Here is a 27,481-nt window from a genome sequence, read left to right as displayed (position 1 = left end):
TTATTAAATATTGCAACTAGTATTATTTTAGGGCATAAGTCTGAAACATAAAGAGAAGGAAAAGCTAGATTTTTTTTCCCTTTTTTATAATCAAAGGTTATTAAAGGGTATCAGTCCCCAATTATGTGACTTCCTTGATACCATGATCCTTGACACTGCTCTAGAGATTCAATACCTAAACTTGTGGACTTCATGTGACTGGTCACAGATGGTCCAAACAAAACCCATTGTGTTACTTTCTTAAGTATAATTTTACTCCAAACAAAACCCATGGTGTTACTTTCTTAAGTATAATTTTAATTGCAAAATTTGAATTCCATTTTAAAAAACCCAACAGTACATAAATGGAAATTTAAAAAATTAGCAACTTACCACCTGGCAGAAAAGTATATAGCTTAACAATGGATAGTTAACCAGATAAAAGTTACATAAGCTAAACAGTAGCATATATGAGCAGGTAGAGCAAGCAGGTAGGCATTTTTGCCTGTTGAAGTGCCCTGTGTGTCAAAAGTTAAAATACTCTGTTAGGGTAAACCCTAGGGCATGTGCACTAAGACAAAGGCAGAATAAAGGCTCATACTAGATTCAGCTGACCAGTAGTAATCTGACCATAAAATTTTCCGATCTTATAACAAACAATTACTGTTTATCATACAGTTTATCTGACCAAGTAAAAATCTATAGGTGCCCCTTAGCTATCCAAGGTCACTTAGGCATTTGGTTTTTAAACATACTTACGTTGACTGCCCGTTATTGACTGTAGAGCAATTCCTATGATACATAAAGAAAAAAATTAGATATATAATTGCAAATGTAATGTAACTAACAAATATCAGACTGAGACTAAGAAAAACCAGAAGATTTTTTACACTGCACCAATAAATATTATAACTAAAAATAACCAGCTTCACTCATGAATCCAGTTTAAACAAGGCTTAATTAGATTATAACATAAAGGTTATAAACCCATGTTTAGAGAAAGAAAGGTTTAAAAAAAAGATAGTTCATAATAGATAATGCCTAGGACACAAGCACTTTAAATCAAGAAGCAAATTTTTACAGTTTACAGTCTAAGTTCATGAAGTAATTGTCAATTATGAAGCAAACCTCCATTGAAAGTTTGAGCCTTTTTTTTAGCAAAATCCTGATGAGCATTCTCTCTCCTTGCCCATTAATATTTATTAAGCACCTATGATATATCAGGCTGTGTTAGGCTCTAGAGTTTGAATGGTGAGAAAAAAGATAACCATCATAGAGATTTAGTGGGGACAATGGTTATTAATCAAATAATCAGATACACAAATGAAAACAAAACTGTAATAACTACTAGGGAAGACATATAAGATACTAGGAAAGCCTCTATTAAAGGGACTTGAGCAATAAGCTCGTCAGACTTTCAGAGTGAAAACTGTTTGAAATACCTTGAATTTATTGCTCAACTCACTTTCCCAAATATTTTTATTCTCATAAGTTTTTGTCATTCAAAATCTTAATAGAGTAAATGTAAAAAAGAAAAGTCTCTAATTTATAAGCCAATTTACAAGTCAAGGGTGCTTGCCTGACTTTCTTATAGCATCAAACTCAGCATTCTCTTCTTTTATGTTCAAAGAAAGCTTTCTTAGAGGTTAAGTAGGAAAACACAATGGAATCCCAGAGCCTTAGCAAAAGGAGTGGGATTGGGGGCTAGCAATTATAGCTGAAGAAAATCTGGACCAGGTCAACAATTACTAGAAGCTTGGAAAGTCATACATTTAAATAGCATCACTGTGATCATCAGTTGCTCACCAGGTAGTATGACTAATAATTTGGGACCAGGAAAATTCACCTAGAATAACACAGCAAGGGTTTCAGTGATGCTGACATGGCTTCAACTCCACTTTCCACCATGACAGCTGAGAAGCTATCCTGGAATGTGGGGAGGAGGTCTGAAGTCTTCCCCATAACAACAAATAATGTTTGGGAATGGACACCGCTAATTAGACAACCTTAGACCTTGCATAAATGTTATCTGATTTTTAAAATTACCTATGACCAAACTTTTAAACAAAAGTCAAGGTTCTGATAGAAAGTAGAAACATACACTCATGGTGTCTAAAAGGGCATTCTTGAAATACTCAGTACCTGTATTTCATGGTTTTAGTCATCCTTAATTTTGTAGAAGTGATAAAACTCCTCTACTTAAAAATATTCAACAATTCCTTTTTGAAAACACAAATTCCTCAACATGGCAAGAGAAATCCTCTTGAATGTATTCTATGAACTCTCCCCTACTTTAATCTCAGTATTGCCAAACTTTTTAGTTCCTTGTACTATAATATATTTTTATGTTTCTATACCTTTGCTCTTGTTTCCTTCTGAAACATCCTTCTCCATCTTCTTCACTTGGCTAACTTTTACATGTCATTTAACAACTCCTTAGATATTCTATCTCCAGAAAGCCTTTTTGGATTCTCTTAGGCTAGAATTTCCCATGGTATTCTGGAAACATCTCTAGCACTGTAATTTCTATTGGCTTCTTGATGAGGATATTCTCTCAAGAATGTGAGCTCACTGAATCTCCTACCCTTAGCACTGTACCTGGCACATAGCAGACACTCAGTGAAGGTTTACTGGCTTAAGTAAATAATTATTTTGTACCTTGTTGATAGCAGGATAACATCCTCTGAATGATTTCTGGTACTGGTATGCCTAGGTAGATGGACAGCTGATGGTAATCAAGGGAGATATTCTCAATGGGATTCTCCTTCACTTTGTCAATGTCTTCTTGCTTCATCCCGAGGCGCAGAAGAATATCTGAAACTTTTTTCCAAATTGAATTGAATTGTGACTCAGTGAGACCATTCATCAAAATCTCACTAAGGAGGATATCCCTGTATTTGCACAGCCTCAGGATGTCTGCAGACTTAGAGAGATCAGAAGATGGTGGTTCCATATTCCAGCCTTTTTTGGGTGCAGGGAACACATTCAAATGTTTTATGAGAGCTAATAGGAGGTATAAGTCAAACTGTTTGGACTGTGGCAGCTCCTTGTTTGGGGGATAAAGCAGATGCCATGCTCCACCCAAAGGGTGATTGGTCCAAAGATGGTTGTAGTAGGGTTCCAATACATTCTTGTGTATAAGAAGCTCTTTTTTCAAAAGAGGGGGTGGCATAGCCTCATCAAATATTTGCCGAACAATGTCAGTACCAGAAACAATAATTATATGAAGCAGATGATAGAAATAATTATAATCAAGTTTGAAGATAGGCATTTCATCTGAAAATGAATTTTGAGAAGTCAAAAGATTCCACATTAATGCTCTTTTTCTATGTGATTTCTTGCATTACATCCTAAGCTCCTGTAGGACAGGCACTATTCCAAAAGAATGAAGTATAGTACAGTGCTTTGTCACAGCCAATGCTCAATAGGCATGCTGCTATCTGTCTAGCTGTCAAAAAGTCAAAACAAAAACAGTATGTTCCAAGCAAAAGTAATCACAAAAACTAATCACTGTAGAAGGCTTTCAACCATCCAGGGTTTTGTTCAAATAAATGAGCTTTGGCCACCAAATGGCATAAAAGTATTAAGCCTTTGAAAATTCTGAAGACTGTCAAGAATGGTAACTGCCAGTGTTTAGTTATACTTTACTTAGGCAATTATATTTTATCTTAATCAGCATTGTCCAGTAAAACTTTTTGTGATGAAAATATTTTAGATTTTCACTGTCCACTAGCCACTGAACAGTGGAAATGCTGCTTGTCTGACAAAGGAACTGAGTTTGAAATTTTATCTAATTTTAATGAGTTTAAATTTAAACAGCCACATATGGCTAGTGACTACTGTATTAGACAATACAGAACTATAGCAAGAAACATAAAGTGATTTAATGCCTTGCTTCTCAAAGTACAGTCCACTGGCCAGCAGCAGCAGCAGCCACATGGGAGCCTGCTAGAAATACAGAATCTCAGGTCTCACCCCAGAGATACTGAATTGGCACCGACATTTTAACAAAATCACAGATGATTCAAATATATATTAAAGTTTGAGACACACTGATCTTATGAACCTCTTTTTCTTATCCTTTCAAAAAATAAATTAATGATTAAGTAGGTATTTCATCAATGAAATGGAATAAGGCATGAGACGGAACTATTTGATATTTTTCTGGTTTAGTAGCACTTCCCAAAGAGGAAAGTAGACTGAGGTGAATTAGAAAGTAATAAGAATTTGGTATATGATGGTATATTTTTAAAACTAATAAAATATGTGTTTATTATAAAGCACAACTTTATTATTTTATCCTTCATGATTCTGTGTTTCAAAAGATTTTTAAAGTAATATTCTTGTTTGATATACTTGACATAAACTGTGGAGGCAAACAAGGTTACAAAGCAAATGACTCAAGGAGCTTTCTCTGGGCTGCCAAATAAGAAGCTGGCTAGGATCAGGGACATCCATTCTCCCTAGCAAGAAGGAATGCCACCAGACTACTCTTCCTTGGGTCCAGGAGCCCTTAAGCTCTCCAAGTGCTGAGCAGCTGGCATTTCCTAGCACACTCCTAAAGAGCTGGCACCTAAGTTTAGACTACTTGGCCTTGAGCCCCAAATGTTCATTCTTTCCATTTCACCCTTTTAACAGGGAATGCAACAAGTGAGGAGTTGGTAGGGAACATCAGCTGAAGCTCAATCTGTGTAGTCACAGCTATGCACCAAACCCAGCAAACCTCTCTATAGATAGATGCAAGGTAATGTGATACCCATACACCTGCTAATCTTTCTGTCCATAAATTCCAGCCTACACCAAGTGATGTTTGTTAGTGTAAACCCAAGCCCAGTGAATGACAAACTCAAAGAAACACACAGTTGTTAATGGCATGATACTTTACAGAGCAAGTCAAAATTTTTAACAGTTTTCAACAGGAGACATATGAAAGTAAAATCTACCTTTTGTACCAAATTTTAAACTGATCTTCGGTCTTATATCGCTATCATCTATTTTCAGAGACATCAACTTTTTATAACTGCAAATGGAAAAAAAATTAGGTTAAAAAAGTCAGTGAAGATTTCTAGTATCAGCATGGCTAAGTCAGTGAGCATTTTCTTCTCTTCCTTCTGGAAATAACTTAAAAGCAAAGGAGAAAAATATATGAAAAAATAAAAAACACCAACAGTAACAACCCTACATTGCCACTTTCATTAGAATTCGGAGGCAAGTAGAATTGCTAGATTTCATACAAAAAGAATCACATGACTAGCTTACTTGCAAGAAGACTATTTGGTAGTAGGAAAAAAGAAATCTTTGCACTGTAAAAAGGCAGCAAATCTGGAACTCCTCCCAGACCCTCCTCCACCACAGTATCTTATTACCAATAACTATGCCAAGAAAACTCAACTCATTTAATGATTAGTGATTAAAAGAGAAAGAAAGAAACTGGCATAGCATCAATACAAATAATTAGAAAAAAATTGAGGGAAAAAGTAGCAAAATTCATTAAATAGACTAAACACTAAGTAAATGCTGCTATGAAACAGATGAAAAAACTTGTGGCTTGGCTTTGAAATGAACTCTCCCACAGAAAACAATACAAAAAAAAAAAAAAGGGACAGAGATGTTGGTTTGGTGGTGGTTGTTGTTAACTGATTTTATGTCCAGCACCAGCATAACACTGCTAATCAGCTACTACATTGAAAACACTTTAAACTCTAACAATATAAAGTACTGGCAAAGATACTGAGTAAAAGGAATTCTCCTACACTGAAAGTGGGAGTGTAAATTGATAAAAGCACTGCGGGAAACAGTTCAGCCATACCAATCATGGAGCACATCCTACAGCTTGCATGGCAAAGGAGAAAATTTCGCACTTCTGCCTAACTCTTTTTTTTTTTTTTGTGGTATGCGGGCCTCTCACTGTTGTGGCCTCTCCCCCGTTGCGGAGCACAGGCTCTGGACGCACAGGCTAAGCGGCCATGGCTCACGGGCCCAGCCGCTCCGCGGCATGTGGGATCTTCCCGGACCGGGGCACAAACCCATGTCCCCTGCATCGTCAGGCAGACTCTCAACCACTGCGCCACCAGGGAAGCCCTCTAACTCTTAAGCACAGTCTCCAGTCCCACTTCTCTGGGAAATATGGCTATAGATGGCCAGTCGGTACAGAGCACATACTATGGCCCACTCAGACAAGGGAGCAAATGTTGAGCTCTCACCCCTCTGGGAAGCATGCCCACATATACCTAGCAACCACGAAGCACATCCTACAGCCCGCCTGGGCAGGGAGTCAAGCCAGTTGCCATACCTAACTATTGAGCATAGTCTCTGGCCCTGGATAATCAGGAAGCCAGAACAGGGACCCTGAGTAACCTCAGAGCCCAACCTAAGGTACTTTCCAATTGCAGAACCCAGCCTAACACCTAATGCAGCAGCAGAGCCCAGGTACAGCCCTGCTGAATGCTACCTATGTAATCACTCAAGCAGGGAGCCCAGCCAGTAACCTGCCCAACATCAGAGGACAGCCTCTGGTCCCATTACGCCAAGGAATCCAGACAGCAACCCTGACATTTTATGCCCCACCAAAATGTGGGGTACAGCTGAAGGCCATACCTCACCCAAGAGCAGAGCACAATGAACAACCTATCTGATTGTAAAGTCCAGCCTGTGGTCCTGCCCAACTTTGGGGCACAGCCTGTGGCCCTGCCTGATTGCAAAGTACAGCTTAACATCTCATCTGACCATGAAGCCTGGCCTGTGGCCCCACCTGAATGTAGAATCCAGCCACTGTTTCCATCTGCTCAGGAAGCACACCTTGAAGCCCCACCTGACCAGGAACAATTGCAGAGCATGGTCTGCAACCCTGCCCAATCACAGAATCCATCCGGTGACAACACCCAGTCAGGGCAAAGACTGTGAATGTGCCCAACCAGAGGTGATTACAGAACACAGCTAGTAATGCCACCTGATCACAACATAGCCATCAGCCCAACTTGACCTGGGAGCCCACCTAGCAACCCCACTTGAACATGGAACCCAGCCACCAGCCCCACCCAACAGCACCCCACCCCCAACCTCAGAGCACAGACTGTAGCTTCACAGAAGTAGAAAACCCTATGGGAAGTTCTATTTACCTGTAGATGCTACCAGCTGATTGGTGAAGGTCCTTCCCTGCCAAAACAAACGTGTAAACTCTGCAAGTGGAGACCATGTACTCCAGTGTGCAGATACCAATGCAAGTATACAAAGATCATGAAGAATCAGGTAATATGATGCCACCACAAGAAACTAATAAACTTCCAATAAGTGACCTTAAAGAAATGGAGATCTATAGACAGTGCAAAGAATTCAGAATAATCCTATTAAAGAAGTTCAGTGAACTACAAGAACACACAAACAACTAACTGAAATTAGGAAGACAATGCATGAACAAAATTAAAAGGTCAACAAAGAAATAGAAATCATAAAGAAAAAAAAAACTCAGAAGTCCTAAAGTTGAAGAATACACTGACTGAACTGAAAAATACAATAGAGAGCTTCAACAACAGACTTGATCAAGCAAAAGAAAGAATCAGTGAACTCAAAGACAGATAATTTGAAATTACCCAATCAGAGGTGGAAAAAGAACAAAGAATGAAACGAGTAAAGAAAGATTACGGGATGTATGGGACAACAATAAGAGAAACAATATACTAGTATGGTAATCCCAGAAGGAGAAGAGAAAGAGAAAGGGATGGAAAGAGTATTTAAAGAAATAATGTCCCTTTCCCAAACTTAAGGTGAGAAATGGACATCCAGATTCACAAGGCTCAAAGGACCACAAATGGGTTGAGCCTGAAAAAGACTACATTGAAATGCATTATAATTAAACCGACAAAAGTAAAAGACAAAGAGAGACGTTTGAAAGTAGAGAGAAAAGCAACATTGCCTTGAAATCAGTCTTGGCAATGATTTTTTTAATTTGATATCAAAAGCACATGCAAAAATAAATAAGTGGGACTACATCAAACTAAAAAGCTTCTGCACAGTGAAAGAAACAGTCAACAAAATGAAAAGGCAACCTACAGAACAGGAGAAAATATCTGCAAATCATACATCTGATTAGGGGTTAATATCTAAAATATATAAGTAAGCCATACAATTCAACAGCAAATAAATAAATAATCCAATTAAAAAAGGCAAAGAACCTGAATAAACATTTTTCCAAAGAAGATGTAAAATGGCCAACATGTACAGGAAAAGATGCTCAACATCACCAATCATCAGAAAAGTGCAAATCAAAACTACAATGAGATATTACCTCACACCTGTCGATAGAGCCACTAGGGGAAACAGTATAGAAGTTCCTCAAAAAATTAAAAATAGAAATGATCCAGCAATCCCACTTCTGGCTATATATTATATGTCCAAAGGAAATACGATCTCTGTCTCAAAGAGATACGTACACCCCCATGTTCACTGAAGCATTATTTACAATAGCCAAAACATGGAAAACGACTTAAGTGTCTGTTAATGGATGAATTGATAAAGAAAATGTGGCATATATATATATCATGGAATACTATTCAGCCATGAAAAGGAAATCCTACCATATGTGATAACATGGATGAACTTGGAAGGCATTATGCTAAGTGAAATAAGCCAAACAGAGAAAGACAAATACTGTATGATCTCATTTATATGTGAGAGCTAAAAAACCCTGAACTCAGAAACAGAGTAGACTGGTGGTTGTCAGGGGTGGGGGTGGGGTGTGGGAAATGGGTAAAGGGGTCAAAAGGTACAAACTAGAGGTCCACAGTACAGCATGTGACTACAGTTAATAATGCTACATTGTATACTTGTAAGTTGTTAAGAAAGTAGATCTTAAAAGTTCCCATTGGGGCTTCCCTGGTGGTGCAGTGGTAGAGAGTCCACCTGCCGATTCAGGGGACACGGGTTCGTGCCCCGGTCCGGGAAGATCCCACATGCCGTGGAGCGGCTGGGCCCGTGAGCCATGGCCGCTGAGCCTGCGTGTCTGGAGCCTGTGCTCCACAACGGGAGAGGCCACAACAGTGAGAGGCCCACGTACCACAAAAAAAAAAAAGTTCCCATCACACAAAAAATCTATGTGAGGTGATGGACGTGTTAACTAAACTTATGGTGGTAACTGTTTCATATATACATATATATAAAATCATCATGTTGTACACCTTAAACCTACACAATGTTATATGCTAGTTATAGCTCAATAAAGCTAGAAATTAAAAGACCAGCAGCAATATGAAAAAATAAATAGATTATGACCAGTTGCTATTTATTCTTGGAAAGCAAAGTTGATTCAACATTTGAAAATAAATTGATGTAATTCAACATATTAACAGATTAAAGAAGAAAACCATATGATCATCTCAATGCATGCAGAAAAGCATTAGTTCACTATCCATTCATGATAAAAATTTTCAGAGAAGTAGGATGAAAAAAGAATCTCTTCAACCTAAAAAAGGGTATCTGTAAAAATTCTACAGCTAAGAGCATACTAAATGGTGAAAAACTGAAGACTTCCTCCTAAGATCTAGAAAAGGCAAAGATGTCTGCTCTCACAAGTGTATTCAACATTGTACTAGAGGACCTAGACCACGCAATAAGTAAGGGAAAATAAACAAAAAGCATATAGATTGCAAAAAAAGAAATAAAGTTGTCTTTATGTATAGATGACATGATCTTTAGTAGAAAACCTCAAAGAATCTATAAACGATATTAAAATTATTAATTATCAAGTCACAGGATACAAGATCGACACAAATCAATTCTGTATAACACAAATAACTAGAAATTGAAATTTTAAAATTATCATTTGCAATAACATAAAAAGTCAAATATACATGGATAATCTAATAAAATATTTATAAGACTGTACAAATAAGACTATATACACAGAAGACTACAAAACATTCCTGAGAGGCATCAAAGAAGACTCAATTAAGTGAAATTAATTATACACCATCTTCACGGATAGGAAGTCTCAATATTGTTAAGATGTAAATCATCCCCAAATTGATCTACAAATTCAATGCAATCAAAATCTCAGCAAGAAGTTTGGAGAAATTTATAAGGTGTTTTTCTAAGATTTATCATGTAATAGCAAAGGATATAAAATTAAAAAATAGTTTTGAAAATTTAAGCGAATGCAAATTAAAACCACAATAAGATACCATTACACATCTTTTAACATGGCTGAAATGTTTAAAATTGATAATACCAAGTGCTGGAGAGAATGCAGAGAAACTAGAATTCTCTTATGCTGGTGAGAATGACAAAATGTACAGCTACTTTGAAAACAGTTTGGCAGTTTCTTATAACATTAAACACATACCATATGACTCAGCAATCCTGCTCCTAGGAATTTATCCAAGAGAAATGAAAGCATATATCTATACAAAGAGTAACACATGAATATTTATAGCAGCTTTATTTATAACAGCCTAAAACCAGAAACAACTCAAATGTCATCAACTGTTAAATGAATAAATAAGTTATGGTACATCTATACAAAGGAAGACTACTCAACAACAAACAAAAATGAACTACTGATACATGCAATAACAAGGATGAATTTCAAAAGCATTATGCTAAGTTATAAAAAATCCAGATGCAAAAGGCTTTCCTACTAGAGGATAGTCAGAAAAAAGCAATATTAATCAGAACAGAAATCATATCAGTGGTTACCACGGTTTGGAAGTTGGAGGGGGGAATGACTATGTAAGAGATTTTAGAGAAACTTGGGATGATGGAAATACTCTTGATCATGGTAGTGGTTACTCAGCTGTATAAAAATAAAATCATTTAAAATGTATATTTTTAGAAAGTAAACTTTACTGTATATGAGCTATAGCCTGAAAAACTGACCTATAAAAAATTCAGTGTTTAGAAATGCATTTATAATTAGTACATTTATCAAGAAAGCAAGGAGATGATTACTGTGAAGGTCAGGATAACAGTTACCTAGGAAGCGGATGAGCTGGGGGAGAGGGGAACAGTGAGTGCTTCTGGGGTGCTGACAAAATTCTATATGGGTGGAGCCACAAGACTGTCTGCTTCATAATTCGTTTTTAAACTCTGCATTTATATTTTGTGAGCTTTTATTTATGCATATTTTAATAACAATAAAGCATTTTAAAGTTAAAAAACAACCAAACGTTTTTGTCATTCATTCACAAAACCTCACGAGGTAGCTCTTCCACTTTTGGTAATAAGGTCCAATTATCAGAGGGTTTTCCCACAGAAAATAACTATAAAACTTAGGCAAATTACAAAAAGCAACTCCTTGAAGGCACAGAGAGCAGAGAAACAAACCAACTCTGCTGTAGGGGGTATATGCTTGGGGAGAAGAGAAGAAGAATGTATGAAATTAAGTTCACCAATTTTAGAGCTTTGAGCCTGAGGCTAAGTATACCATGGTAGAAAACAAAGGTCTCCTTGGCTGAAGGAACCAGACAATTGAAGCCATGGAACCATGGCTGCTGAAGAGTGTGGGGGAATCCCAGAAAGGAAAGTCAGAGAAGAGATCCCCCAATTTTTTCCGGCCACATCTCTGACTGACTGCTGAACCATATGTGTGGAACAGACTCAAAGTAGCTCAGCTAAAGGCTGAAGTTCTGAATTGAGACTGGAACCACCATCCAAGGAAAACAGGTTCGCATTTCATCTCCAAATAAGTTAATTGCCTGTCAAACAAAAGTAACATACTCATTGTAGAATAATGGAAGTTAGAATCTCTACATCTGTCATGTATTTATTGGGTACCAGCTATATGCCAGGCATTAGGTTATGTACTGGGAATATAGCAGTAAGCAAGTTAAAGTTCTTGCCCTCAAGGAGGCTATAGTCAAATGGAGAAGAGAGCCTAGAAAGTGTAACAGAACTTAGTAAATGTTTTAATAGGAGAAGTGAAGGGAATATGTGATTGAAACACCTAATGCAAAGTAAAAATGACTTTCTGGAAGTTTTAACCAGGCAAAGCCAAAGGAGTGGCATATTCTAGGCAAGTTCTAGAGGTAAAACAGATGGCACACTTAAGAACTAAAAGAAGCTCAGCATAGTTGGTGTATATATAGTAAAAAAAAGAATGACAAGAGATGACACTAGTGAGTACAGCAGGGACCAAGGTGACTAAAGAGCCAAGCTAACGAGCCTGAACTTAATTGAGAGCAATGAGAAGCCTCTGAAAGATTTTCAAGCAGAGAAGTGAAATATTTCCATTTTTTTTTAGAAAAGTGATTTTGATGGCTGAACAGACTGTTCAATAGACTTGAACAGTCAGACTGAAGAAAGGTAAGACTGGAGACAAAAAGACGGGTTTAGAAGCTGTTTCCGAATTCCAAATAAAAGAGGGAGGAGATATGGGGATATATGCATACATATAGCTGATTCACTTTGTTATACAGCAGCAACTAACAACACTGTAAAGCAATTATGCTCCGATAAAGATGTTAAAAAAAATTAAATAAATAACTTTAGCACAGGGACAGAAGCAAGGAGGCATGTACAATATATTTAAGGAGTTGAATTTATTGCACCTAAAAAAAGTTATAGAGCAACTGTAACTGGGAAGAAATATTGTGAGTCTAGTTGTGGGCATACTGAACTATAGATCTTTTTGAAAAATAAAAATGGAAATTTTTAGCATGCAGGTAGACAGACCTAGATTTTTAAGAGTGAGATCTACAGCAGAGATAAAGATTTGGGTTTCATTAGCTCATAGGGAAAACTTAGATATCAATGTAATAACACTGGTAGATTAAAAAATGGTAGACATTTTAAACAGAAGAAAAGAGAACCAATGGATTAGGATAAGTTTTATATTGAAATTTCTAATTTCAATAGCAACAGTCTACACCTCTATGAATTCCCAACTTATATTATATATTCCTCTGCAATAAAGCCTTCTCATCTAAGAAACAGGATGATTCTAATTGTCAGACAAGCCTGGAGGCTTGAATGAGTTTTGAAAGCTAGGAGAAAGTTTTTATATCATAACAATCTAATTTAAATAACTTTAAGAAAAATACGTTTGGTTTTCAGGAAAGAATTCTTTTCATACTTAAGGGAAAAGTATTCACATTTCTACTTTCCTGCTTTAGAATTTAAAAGTCTACAAAGTGGGGGGCAAAGGGGTAGACAAATGTCAATTAAATACAATTTTTTCACACAACTGATACTGTCTTTAAGTTTAATGGAGCTCCAGAAAGTAACAGAAAACACAGAAGAAAGAAGCAAATGAAAAATACATACATGCTCAAAAAAAAGAATATTTAATTTCAAGCTTACCTTGCTCCTAAATTTTCAATGGTTATATATTCATCCTTTCTCACAACTTCAAACTGCAAGTGATGAAAAAAAAATAGCCCTAAAGTAGTTCAATTTTCAAAATCCTTTAATATTACTTTTTAGCCTTAATATTTGAAAGAAAACAATGAGAACGAAGCTATAGTGAATATAAAACAAATAAAACAGAAGAAACAAGCTATAAACAATCTTAATCAAATAACAAACTAGAGTTGGTCTTAAAAACTAGTTCTACTTTATATCACTATAGGATTTAAATGTCAAATCTAAAATACAAGAAGACCATACTAAACATTAAAAAATATATATATTCCTATTTATAATTTTGGTCTGTTTACTAATTAACTGAAAATTCAACAAGATATTTCATTAATTAAAAAAATAAAATGGATACCATTTAAGTGCATTTTATGTAGCAGCAACTCTATGAGATGTTCTATAGATATTTTTATAGGAAGATGCTTAGAGACTAAAAAAGGGTTCAGAAAATCTAAAATTATTTTTAACCATAGGTGGAACAGAATTAGATTATCATCCTTTGTTCATGATAACGACTTTCCTCATTGCTACAGCCATGGCCTGCTTTGTCTGTTCCTGTTTCTGTGTGTGTATGTGTGTGTGTCTTTATTTTTTAAATTTTCTTATTCTTAAGTACCACTTAAATACTACTCTGGAGAAATCAATGCAATAAAAAGATTAGAGAGCTTAGTCCCATCAAAGAGAATATGGCTAGAATACTATTACTACAATTCCCAAATCTGTTTGAAGTCAAAAACATCATTCCAGTGAAGGAAAGCAAAAAAGAGAAAGATACTCACCAAAATTTTGACAATTCCAGGTACCTCACATTGCAGCATCCTTACCATGTCACCTGTACATCCTTTCTTCAAACATTTTTTCCCACTAAAACTCTAAAGTTATCAATAGAAAAAAAACCAGTAAGTTATCAATAGAAAAAAATAATACAAACAATAAAAATAGAAAAAACCTGCTGATGTGCAAGACTGATTATATTTAAATAAAGTTAGAAGCAGATGTTGCTAGACAGTAAAAAAGATGTGAATAAACATTTGAGAGTCAGCTGTTCAAAGATAGTCCATTTCTTATACCAATGGATTTCCTATTTAAAATTTATGACTACACTTTTCTCTCTCACCATTTCTACTTCAAAATCTTCAAATAGTTATATTACAAACTAAAATGTATTTGCTGCCTCCAATAAAAGCAACTTCAAGTAAAATATACTAATTAAGTAAGTGCAAAAAGGAATACTGAATTTCTGTTAGATATATAAGGATTCCAGGGAAAACGAATTTGAGTCCTTTTTCTGATTCTGACCTTGTTATTTCCTCTGGTTAAGTTACTTAGTTTTCTTTTACATCTCTTTCTAAAGTTGAGCAAAATGGATTGCCCTAATAATCAAAGAAAGTGAAAAGTATTTACACACTGCTTAAAAAGTGAATAATAATGCTTTATATAATGATTTTTACAACGTACAATGCAAGTTTATCTTTTTTACCTGTTAATCCTCATAACAAACTTATAAAGTAGGTATTACTATCCTCACTATATGGCTTAGAAAAATGAGTTTCAGCCTAGTGCAAAGAAAACTAGTAAGTGGCTCAATCTGGACTTGAACTCGGAACTCTCAACTTCATATACAGTGCTCTTTCTATTCCACCACAATTCCTTTATAAGTGTTTTCTGCTTTTTGCACAATGTAAACACTCTAGAACCAAACATTATAGACCCAACTTATGGCCATTACCTCATTAAAGACTAATTAATATAGAATTGGGCTTTCGATTTCTACTTTAATTTTAGCGGCAAAGAATTCAATTTACTTATATGACTTTAGGCAAATATAAATAATACAAATATATTTTGGGTTGTTTTGTTTTGTCTTGTTTTTTGCTGTTTTGTTTGTTTATTTTGGCTGTGCTGCATGGCTTGAGGGATCTTAGTTCCCTGACCAGGGATCTAATGCCAGCCCCGGCAGTGAAAGCACCAAGCCCTAACCACTGGACTGCCAGGGAATTCCCAATACTACAAGGATAGTTCTGAAGACTATAAATTTATCACTGTTCTCTACCCTTAAAATAGAAACTATCCTTAAAATTATATAGTTGTCCTTTCTTTTTATTAAGTGATTCTATTTATGTCCTTTATGTGAATATACGTAACAATATTTCTATTCTTAAGAGTATAAATCTCTAAAGAGAAGAGAACAAATTAATAGAAATCAATAAGCAAAGCAACTAGCAGAGTATTTCCTACAAAGACCTGTTTAATAAATGGTGATGATGAACAAATAGTGAGGAGAAGAGCATCAGAGAGAATAGGAAAAAAAAAATGAAGGGAGAAAAAAAGAGGAGGAAGGATGTGATCAGGAAGAAATGAAGAGGAAAGAGGGAAAATAGAGGAAAGAGTAGAGGAGGATATGCTGTAGTAAAGTTTTTAAGGAAGAACAAATATAATACCTGATCATTTTCACCTGGATATTTTAAATTCTTGAACTTTTTCCAACAAATTTTATGGAAGTAAACACAACAGCTTTTACTGCACATTAACTGAAAAAATCCCTGGAAAAGAATAAAAGCTGCTGTTAAGAAATAATAATCCATGTAGATATAGAAAATACCACCTTAAGTCATTTTTTAAATTATTCTATAACTAGATGAGCTTTAGATGGCATTGAAAATTTATCAACAGATCACTGGTAATCAAAGAACTATACAAGTCATTTTTATATCACTAAAGACAAAAAAATAGGCAATAATTTGAATAAGTTAATGTAATATTTTCCACATGCTGTATACAACAAAATATCAGAAACTTGGTGAGTGATCTTTGTAGATGAACATGCTGTCTGCCCCACTTCACCTCAACTTTTACATTTCTCTTTTCTTTCAGCCCCAATTCCATACCATTATTCCCCAAAACTTCTTTGTCACCAATCACCAGACCTTAGGTTGCTCTCTTAGTGAGAAATGGCTCCTGAGCTACTGCATTATCCCAAGGTATAGATTTCTTGTCTTTCCTAGTGTGCCATCCCTGGGAACCACAGTCCTGCTTCCTTTAAATAGGTACACTGCTTAGATGACAAAAATCTAAATTTTGTGACCAAGACTTCCTGCTGCTACATGCTACCCATTTGACTGGAACGCTGATTCCTCCCTGGGAAACCACAGGACCATATCACCATGTCACCAAAACCAGGACTGACCCTGACCTGCCCTGAGCACTGCACTTCACCAGGCCTACACTTCCCAATACCCATCTTACCCTAATGAATAGATCTTGGCTTTCTCCTCCTTCCCATCTACGCCATTTGCTCTATACATCATGCTTTTCAACTCAGATTTCCAGTCTTGTAGAAGTAGTCAGATTTACACTGATGATCACATCTCAGCCTATCTTGTGATTTTCCACAGTCTTATTCTGATAGATCCAGGGAGAACTAGACTTGAAGTACTTTGATTGTTGAATTTCTTCAAATCAAGGCTGGTTATGTGTGTGTGTGTGTCCCATCCAAGGCCCATAGAAGAAATAATGATCCTTACTTAGTAACATAATTCTTGAGGAGTGACAACCTTTCTCCTTAGTAAAATGCTAATATTCTCAACCTGTAACATTTCTAACTATAAAGAATATTTTAGATAATTTCCATTATATGATTACAAGAATATTTATTATAACTTCAGAAACTTGTGAATATACAAAAACCCTAGCAAAGCCAATTCATTCTTTTACTGGCTCAAAGGATTTAAATATTTCCTGATCACAGTGAATCTAACCTCTGAGACATTCAAACAACTTCTGAACTGCATTATCACTGTAATTAAACTAAGTACTTTTTAAACAATATTTTGATGCATGATAATATAATAACTTTTATCTAAGTTTAACTTTACAATCACATTTTTAAAATACTCAGTTAATTGGTAATTATAGTACCTTATAATTGGTGTTCTTTAAAATGTCAGCTTCACAAGATCGCTCACAATCTAGATAACTGCAAATGGTCTGCTTCATTATATTACCCTCAGTTGTCTTGATGAAATTGTTAAGAAGGTCCTAAATTTTTAAAATAAAAATAAATCTCATGAATCAGTAATAAAAAGACTACAACACTTATCTTACCTTAAGTTATATGTCCATTTCATATCCTTTTTTGAAGGTGTTGTATATATTTTTTTAAATAGTTATAGAACCTATTTCCCTCATTCAAAGTAAACAATACATAGAAAGGCCCTAAATAAGAAATACTACACTTCTTATTGAATACAAACATGGAGAAAGGACAAAAGTCTATATTCAAAGCTATATGTCTACTCTTCATTCTAACTCATAACACCTAGCATGTTCCTAACAAGAATTACTTGCTCTGATATAAATACAGAGAGACAACAAATCATTGGAAACCCAAGAGAGTCCTTGCTAGAACTGGCCCCCAAGACACCATGTTGGTAGTGGAACTACTGTAGTGGTGCAACAGGCTGCTCAGCCAGAAGGGGCAGAGGCAGGGTACAGAAGTATGTTTTCAGTGTTCAGAGTTACAACTTGGAATGCAATTTCCATATTTTAAAATGCTAGTTAAAGGTTTGTGAAACACGTTATCAAGTCTAAGTTAAACAGGTCCTTAATACTGTCCCTCAGAGAGACATACCCATATATATTGAGGGTATAAGACATGATAAAATAAACCTCTACAGACTATTTTACAAATCAAGTCATCATTCATAACATTTGTTTAATGGCATTCAGAATTTTATGAGGAATAAAAATGTTTTGACCAAGTTGACTAGAAAGTTTTAAGTATCAAGAGAGAAATAAAGAAGCAGCATTCAAGGACCTATCAATATGAAAGTAGTATATCCTGTGAGGATAACCAATAGTCAAGTGGAGATGCTGAAAACAAAGGGATAGGACTCATAGTAGGTATATAACTACTGTGGTTTCACAAATCTGACACTTAATAGTTCAATATTGATCTGTTGAGTCTCCTACCAAAATCTGTTCCTTGTTCCTTACTCCTCATCTTCTGCCTCAGTCACTGATATTCACTCATTCAATAAATATTTACTGAGTGCCTGTTATGAGCCAGGTTGTTATGAATGTTAAGGGATGTTAAGGATACAGCAGTGAACTTAGCAGGTTAATACTTAGTCCTCATGGGACTTACATCAATTTCATCTACCACAATCTATTTAGGTTCAAGCGAGTAGCCTTGAAGTCATCCATTGTATAATTGGATGTACATGCAATATATTAGCAAGTACTGTTGAGTCTTCTCCCAGAATATACTGCAAATTTTTCTAATTCTCGCTCCATTGCTACCACTCTATGTCTCACCTACATTACTAACTATGACAACTGCCTAACTGGTCTGCCTCTTTCTTGCCTACTGTGTTCAAAACACTCTCTGCAAAATAACAAAAGATCATTGTCAGTTCCTTGCTTAAAACTCTTCAATGGCTTTCCACTACCTAAAACAAAATCCAGAACCCTTATCAAGACTGACTGCAAGGTCCTGCAGAACCTGCAGAATCTGAACCCTGTACACCTAGCCATCTCTGGTCCATCTCTTCACATTCATCTCTAGCCTCACTCACTATAAAATTCACGATTTTATATTCAAATTTGCCCTTCAAGGCCTGAGGGCCTTTCCACATTCAATTCTGTTTACCTAGAATGCTCTTACCCAACTCTTTACAGAGCTAGTTCCATTCTCAACCTTCTGCTTCCAACTTAAATATCACCTCTCAGATAGGCCTTTCCTAACCACTACACATAGATACACATACACATTTATGCATATATACATATAGACAAATATGGATATATGCAGGTATACAAGTGTATGTCTGTGTGTTCTCTATTTTGTCTGTCCCAGTCCCTTGTTTTTCTTTAGAACACTAACTACAATTTGTAACTATTTTATTAATATTTTTTTACTTTCTGAACTGCTCCCTTACCATAAATACAGAAACTCTTCAAAGTCCTAAATTCTATAAGTCATATTTTACTATAATTTGATTATAACACCCCACTGTTTAAAAGTTTTGAGGGGTTTCACATGACCCTCAAGATACAGTCTGAGCTCCTTACTTGGTTTATAAAGCCTTACATGATCTAGCTAACATTACCTTTAACATTTACCTCTAAAATTCATGAAAAAAGGACAGGATATTATTTTTTTTTTAAAAAGTAACATTCATAACAACAAGAAAACTCCTGGTAGATGATAGCTGAAATAATCATTGAATTAAAAAATTCAATAGAAGGATAGAAACAAGGGTAATGCTGAAAATAATAATATGAAGGGACACCCCCCTGCTAGGGTGCCAGCAACTCTAGGAGTACAATCTTCCCCCCAACAGGGTGAGTTCATCTAAGGAGACACATGAGGATAGGAGCAACTGGGGCAGGGCAGGCCTCTGGTGGTACTCACCTGAAACTCCTCAGTGCCAGATAAAGGCGTAAAGGCCAGCCCTCTAAGTTTTCTTAAAGAAAAACTAATCACAGTGTTTGGGAAGTAGGACTTTTGGTGGGCTGACAGGCATAGGCACTGCTTATAACAGATTAAGAACATGCTGGCCTAGAGCCAGAGCATGATCATGGAAGCACTCTGCTCTCTTGGACATTAAACCTTTAGCTATTGGATTTTAACTTAAGAAGTATGGAGAGAGAGGGATGGAGGAGAGTCCAGGGCATCTGGAATGGTGGCTGGTTACCCAACTATTTTTGAAGCAGCCACTATTTTCCAAGCAGTATGGAAATATTTTAACATTATAAGAACTAATATGGGGCTTCCCTGGTGGCACAGTGGTTGAGAGTCCGCCTGCCGATGCAGGGGACACGGGTTTGTGCCCCAGTCTGGGAAGATCCCACATGCCGCGGAGCGGCTAGGCCCATGAGCCATGGCTGCTGAGCCTGCGCGTCCGGAGCCTGTGCTCCACAACGGGAGAGGCCACAGAGGTGAGAGGCCCGCGTACTGCAAAAAAAAAAAAAAAAAAGAAATAATATGATAGCACTAGTGCATACTGGCTGAATATTAGCTCTATGCAAAAAAGATGAAGTTAAGAAAATATCCTAGAAAGTAGAACAAAAAGACAAAAAATTAGGGACTTCCCTGGTGGTCCAGTGGTTAAGACTCCATGCTCCCAATGCAGAGGGCCCTGGTTCGATCCCTGGTCTGGGAACTAGATCCCACATGCCGCAACTAAAGATCCCACATGCCACGGAAGACCAGGCACAGCCAAATAAATAAATAAATATTTTAAAAAGAAAAGACAAAAAATAAAAATTAGCAAAGAAATAAGAAAACCAGAAATTCAGTCCAGGATGTCAAGTATCTGAATAAAAGGCATTTCAAAAAGAAAAGAGAAAATGAAGAATAAATCATCAAATAAATAAAAAAAGAAAATGTCCCAGAACCAAAAAACATACGTTCAGAACACCAGGAATATACAGAATATCCTAAAAATTCCCAGAAAAAAAAATAGGTTATAACAAAAGATTGATAATCAGAACATCAAATTTCTCAAAAATACTACTGTTGGAAGTTAGAAGATAACAGAAACACAATTCTAAAAATTTAAGGAAAATGATTTTCAACCTACAATTTTATGCCCAGGCAATATATAAATAAAGTGTACAAAGAATAAATTATTTTGAGACTTGAAAGATCTCAAAAAATTTATCTCCCAAGCAATATCCTTTTCCAGGAAGCTGCTGGATGAGTTGCACCACCAAATCAAGGGATTATACCTAGAAAGAGGAAAACTTGAGATCCAAGAAATAGAGGATCTACAAAGGAAATGGGTGAGGGTATTCCCAGGAATAGAGTAAAGGGAAACCCTAACGCCAATTTAATAAAAACTTATAACTATTAGTAGGATGGGGAAGTGAAGTGTGTTGTGTGAAGGAGATGTATAAGGAAGCTACTAAACCCTCCTCTTCCACAGTGGGAAGTCAAAAGATAACATCTAAGATGGAGAAATTTTTTAAATAGCAGTATAGCTTTTAAAAAATACAGGTAAATATCAAAGGAAAATGCCTAGAGGGTTGGAAGAAGTTACCCATAGTCAGGAACTACAATTAGAGATGATAAACCACAGACCATTAATTTTTAAGCCTTTTAATATTACTCAAAAAACTGCATACATGTATTACTTTGCATAAAATAAAAATAAGAAAGTTTGGATAAGAAATAAAAATATTTTAAAAGGAGAAGGAAAAAAGAAAAACAACCAAGACCAGGTAGGGGCTGCTCCAGATAAACACAGAAATTCAATATTTTTCCAAAATCTATAAAATTACTACTTTATTAGGTCAAAGTTAAAAGTCATATGATTATCCTGGCCAACACCAAAGACTACCTACTTATTCTATTGATTACTGAGAGAGGTACATTAAAATATTCCACTGTGACTGGGAAGTCTTCTATTTCTCCTTTTAGTTCTACCAGTTTTTGTCCCAGGTATTTTGAGGCTGTATTATTAGGTATATACAAACTTTGAGTTGTTATAGCTTCCTAGAAAACTGAATTTTTTATTTTTATAAAACATCCCTCTTTATTTTGAGGAATGCATTTGGCCTTAAAATCAGCTAAAATATAAGGATCCAGAAAGGTTTAAAGTAAAAGTTTGGAAGAAGATATGTCATTCAAACGCTAACCAAAAGAAGCCGAGTGTAGCTATTTTCATATTAAACAAATAAAAAGTGACCAACATGGCTTATCAGATGAGGAAAAATTACCCAAAAGGTAAAAAATATCCAGAGGGTGTGGGGAAATGGAAACTCTCATAGTCTGTCTTAAGAATATAAACTGGTTACACACTTTCTGGGAGGAAATGTGGAAACATACACAAATAACTGTACAAGTGTATAAACACTTCATAATTCCACCTTTAGAAATTTATACTAAGGGAATGATGTGAGAAATACAAAAAGATCACTTTCCATAATAGTGAAAAACTAGAATGCTTAGGATAAACTAAATCTTCAATAGCAGGGAATTGGTTAAGCAAACTAAAAGCACAGTTTAAGATGGACTATGAAAAAATTATACTATATAATAATCTACTTGCTGGGAAATTCACAATAATATATATTTTCATACTATAAATCAATGTGTATAACATCACACCAATTTATTAAAAATAAAAGGTAAAGAGTGCTTATACATGTGTGTATGGAAAGATATAAATGAAAATACTAACAATGGTTTCTCCATTTGAAGAAATATATGGATGAATTTTACTTTTATCTTTGGCATTTTTACATTTTTCAAGTTTTTTAATGTAAGCATTTAGTACTTTTAAAATTTAAATCAACAGCAAAATAATGGTAAATATAGTTAGACAAAAGAAGTTAACTATTACACTTAGCTGTAGCCATGTGAAGTACTGAACTAGTACAGCTTTTAATCTTGTTATTTGGAAACGCTAACACATCCACCTCATTTCTCTCTACTTGTTGAATCATACTAACATTCTGCACTAGATAATGGAATCAAGGTTGTTTCTCACACAAAAAGCTAATGCCCAACAAAAGAATGTGTTTGCTATAGAATGACATAGTTAACATAAACTGCAGTTTATCAAAGATGATTCTGATTAGCCACAGATGAAACGTTATTCTTAAATAATTTCTTACTTTAAAAGTTGTAGGTAAATCTTCATTTTCCATAGGATCTATATCAAACCAATGATCATCTGTATCTCCTGTTTCTTGTAAGCTTTTATGAAATTCTAGCAGTCCTGCATTATATCTGCAAGGCATTTTAAAATAGAGTTAGTTTGAACAGGACTCTGTAAGTAGACAGTTTACCAATTAGACAACAAGCAACTTTTTTTTTTTTGTGGTAAGTAGGATGGTGATAACCTCTGGCATGCTATAGAAATACAAACACTAGGACTCTCACCTGTGGTAGATTGGGATGAAATACATGTGGAAGGGGAGGCAATAGATTATATAGTAGCTCAAGCTTGAACATTATGGGGGCCATGGTAATTAAAGGGACTGTAGAGTTGGCTGGCTTTTTTTTTACTGTCTTGGAAGCCTTGAAGAAAGAAAATGGCACAGGTCATCCAACTATTGACTCTGGACACAATGAAAGACAGAGGCCTCTGAGGGTACCATTTAAAGAGACCCTCATCTCCTACAGACATAAAGATAATCTGTGCTGAAAATCAGGCCCAGATTTAATCACAAAGTGGAACAAACTGCAAAAGAAACCAAATACACAGCCTCAACAGGACTACTACTATCAATTAAGGATACTCCGTGAAAGTTAAAAGGCCACTTTGGTAATGTTTCAAAAACCTTGACCAACTCTAAACATAAGGCAGACCATGCTGAAAATGAGGCCCAGTATTTAATCACAAGAGTAGAACAACAGCAAAAACCAAAAGCATAGCCTCAAAAGAACTATTGTACTATCAGGACTCTGATAGGGAACAAGTAGACCATGCAAAAATATGATCTGAGGTACACGTCTCAAAAGATGATACTCTTCCTTCTCAAAATCCTCTCTTATATCTGCTCATTGCCTACAGACAAAAAAAAAAAAATCTAGGATCAAGTATAAGCAAAGCCTGAGTGGGAAAACAGAGGAAGAAAAAGCTTATTCACCATAAGCATTGTAGAACTTGACTACTATGTACTGGCAGGAACATGTCTAGGAGTGGATCTTAAGAGTGCTGAACCCATGGTCAAATATATAGCTTGACAGGGAAATATATATTGATATGGGGCAACTCTTCCATAATTCAGCATTTACTTTCCTAGCAAGGACACCCAAAGCCAGTCCTAACATGCTGCTGAGAAGGCTACTTGAAGCTCGGAAACCACAATGGCCTCTAGTAATTGAGGTGGAAATGTTGAAAATTTCTTGGCAGAGTTTTAAAGAAAGCTCAGGGAGGTAAACATGTTAGAATGGACTTACTGCATAAGACCATAGAATCCATCACTAGACAATGTTCCCTAGAAAGGCCCAGAAGACATTCCATCCATTAATGTAATAAGAAATACAGAGCGAGAAGGACATCAGTGTCTTTGAGCAGCTCAGTGGTGGCTATTCTCTATAGGCCAGGGATGAAAGTAAATGACACTGCCAGATGACTGGGCTTTCTAGTGTCAATGATTTGGGAAAATGATTTTTTTCCAATGCCCATCAATGAGGAAAATAAACAGTAGTTCACATATCTGAGGAAAGGACAGCAGTACAGATTCTCTGTCTTGTCTTAGAGCTATGTTAATTCTCTCCTCAATATAGACTAAGGGGATTCTGATCATCCTGACATTCTGCAAAACATCACACTGGCCAACTACATTGATGACATCATGCTAACGAACAGGAAGTGGGACATCTTCTGGACAGTAAAAAACAGGCATGCCAGAGGATAGAAGATCAACCTTACAAAGAATCAAGGAACTACCATATAAATGATGCTTTTAGGGATTCAATGGTTGGGCCCAGCAGTAATCCTTCATAAGGATTTGCATAAGTAAATTTTGCCTAATTCTCCCTTCAGATCCCAGCCAAACATTATTTCCTCAAGGAGACTTTTGATTCCCAGAAAGACAATAGGGTTCTAATAAAGACTAATTTTTCATTATGTTTTCCTTCATAGCACTTTATCACATTTCATAATTGATTATTTATATAACTGATTATTTGATTAAGGTCTATAACATTCACTATACTGTCAGTTACATGAGGACAGGAACTATCTATTTTGTAAACCATTTTATCCCCAGCACCTAAAGCAGTCTCTAAAATAGGATAAATGTTTAGCAAATAAAATGAATTAATGATGCTATAAATGGCTAAGGATCTACATATGGGAAGTGAACAGATGGTCCATAAACATTCTCCTGTACAATTTCACTAAGTGTGTAATACCCAATACTTCCAGACTCAGAATTTGGACCCTTTCAATGAGTTATAAGCTCATTCGTAACTTAAATACCTATTCCAAGTGGTGATAACATTAATAACTACAACCATTAATTATCTATTAAGAATAGCATTTTTGTGTCCTGGGCACTGTTAATCACTTTATGAGGTGGGCACTATTATTAGTTCCAAAGATAAGGCTTAGCAACATTAAATTTCCTAGAGTCATATAATAGATAAGTGGTAGAAAATGTATTTGCACCCAGGCCTATCAGACTCCAAAGCCTATGTTCCTAATGCCTATGCTATACCACCTTTTATTGCAATGGCCTGTTAAGTTTGATACTTAATATTCTCAAGTACACTAAAGAAATTATCTATAGAATCAGTGATGGAGAAAAGAATCAGTAGAGCACAAATGTCATGATCCCTGGTATGTACAAACTTTATTCCCATTACATAATGCTAACAGTTGATAGGCAAGATCTACCCATTAATTAAAATCCTTACCTCTTCTGAGCACATCGAAGTAAACCACGTCCAAAATAAACTAAAGACATAAAGTTTTCACAAATTTCATTTTCTTGGATCACCATCTTCATCACCAGAAATTTATTCTCAGCTTCTATACAATCCTGTAGCAACATAAAGCTAGGTTTAGCTGATGTAAAAGTCATTTTTTTCCTTTTACAATAAACAGTTATTTCCCAAACTGGAGAAGTTAGGGCAGCTTTAATATTGATCCAGTCATTTATTCGTATCTCTAGTACATCTCTGTATATAATCCCATAAATAATGTACTCAGTGCTTTAGTTATTTACAAAAGATCTTTAACCAGTGTTTCAAAGTGAATATTAAAACAACAATCTTTATATCTAAAACTGACAAATATTACTAGCCAAAATAAGGGCTCTTCTGATGACTATGGGAACATAGTTCTTTATATTCTTCCTAATTTTTCATTCTAATTAGAGCACAAATCTTCCTAGTTTTTCAAATAGGAAATAAATGACTTTTTGCCCACACATATAGACTCTTTTGAGGAATGACAACCTTGATCATAAGCAATATAGGTTTAGAAGTAAACTACAGAATCAGTTCTAATAAATGCTTTAGTTATCATTATTAAAACAGGCACAGTAGCCCCAGTCTCCCTGGGAAAAAAACATGCTGCATGGCCTCATTTAAAAATATTCTCTAGCACATCACACTAAATAATTAGCATTATGTGAAATTATTTAAAGTGGAAATGTTTTCAGTTTGGTGCTTATAAATTCTACTTCACCTAATTAACAAGTCAGATGTATTTATTTATGAAACCAAGTAGAGAGTACAAATTTAGGAATACAAAAAGTAAAAGAGATATCAAGGCTGCAATTGAGAAATCATTAAAAATAAGAAAAAGAGAATTTAAATTTGTAAGGACCCTTAGAAATCACCTACTTACCTCCTAGATTTTTACTTTTGCACTTCACTTTATTTGATAAAGAATTTGAGGTAAAACTCACATTTTACAAAGAGGATAAGATGAAGACCAGAGAGATTAAACTACACTAAAAAATGGATTAAAATTTATTATATAAGTGAAAGAAGCTAAACAATTTTCTGTTTTATATGTGATAAGTATTTCAAAGATAAAGTTATAAGCTAACATTAAGTTTCCCCTACCAATATTTTTAGTTTCACAATATAGTCTCTAGCATAATTACTCTACATTTTCAATATATGACAGAAAAGTCAGAGTGGTTTCAACTTTTAGAGAAGGTCAAAAATCAACATTTTAATTTGTTAAAATGAAGTCAGTGTATGTGAAGAGATTTATAATGTGCAAATAACACATGCTACATACCTCTTTCTTTCCTCTTTCAGTGACTGCTACTCCATACAAAAATAGTAATGTCAAATAATAACCAATATTAATCTGATGTGCCTAAAAAGATAAAATATACTTTAGTTGATTATTTAGACTATGGTACTTTTTACTGTAGAAAGCTTAATTAAATATCCTAGGCCTATTTAATAACTATTAAAAATAGTTAAAATTATCATTATATTGTCAGTCATCTAATAATCACTACAGAGAATTCATTTTAGATGTATTTAATAGTTTGACCCAGAAGAGAGTCAATAATCTCAAAATAAAACATTAGAGTTTGATCAAAGAAAATGAAAGCAAATGCCATCAAGATTTGTTATACTAAAACTTGCCAAAAAATTCTCTTTCTCTCATGATATTTTTGTATAGGAACACTTTAGATAATAACAAATACTACCATCCAGCTTAGA

General features: G+C 35.3%; 1 protein-coding gene across 5 annotated transcripts in view; it reads right to left on the bottom strand.

Moving 5' to 3' along the window:
- Positions 1-27,481, bottom strand: part of DZIP3 (DAZ interacting zinc finger protein 3) — a 121,280-nt gene that overhangs the window by 56,794 nt on the left and 37,005 nt on the right. For 4 of the 5 annotated variants that reach the window (XR_004035098.2, XM_030836732.2, XM_060298045.1 and 1 more), the window contains exons 6-15: positions 27,045-27,125; positions 25,706-25,830; positions 22,951-23,065; positions 17,245-17,364; positions 15,768-15,869; positions 14,106-14,198; positions 13,270-13,322; positions 4,923-4,999; positions 2,638-3,255; positions 739-771 (exon numbers count right to left, since the gene is read on the bottom strand). Coding sequence is in view for 4 of the 5 variants with exons in the window: in XM_030836732.2 (XP_030692592.1) it covers positions 739-771; positions 2,638-3,255; positions 4,923-4,999; positions 13,270-13,322; positions 14,106-14,198; positions 15,768-15,869; positions 17,245-17,364; positions 22,951-23,065; positions 25,706-25,830; positions 27,045-27,125 (1,417 nt within the window). In the remaining variant the exon portion in view is untranslated. The remainder of the gene's footprint in view (positions 1-738; positions 772-2,637; positions 3,256-4,922; positions 5,000-13,269; positions 13,323-14,105; positions 14,199-15,767; positions 15,870-17,244; positions 17,365-22,950; positions 23,066-25,705; positions 25,831-27,044; positions 27,126-27,481) is intronic. The other variant, XM_030836735.2, reaches the window with a different exon arrangement.

This window comes from Globicephala melas, chromosome 4, assembly GCF_963455315.2.
Source record: "Globicephala melas chromosome 4, mGloMel1.2, whole genome shotgun sequence".
NCBI lineage: Eukaryota > Metazoa > Chordata > Mammalia > Artiodactyla > Delphinidae > Globicephala > Globicephala melas.
Note: the sequence above shows the minus strand (reverse complement) of the source record. Positions and strands in the feature narration are given on the sequence as shown.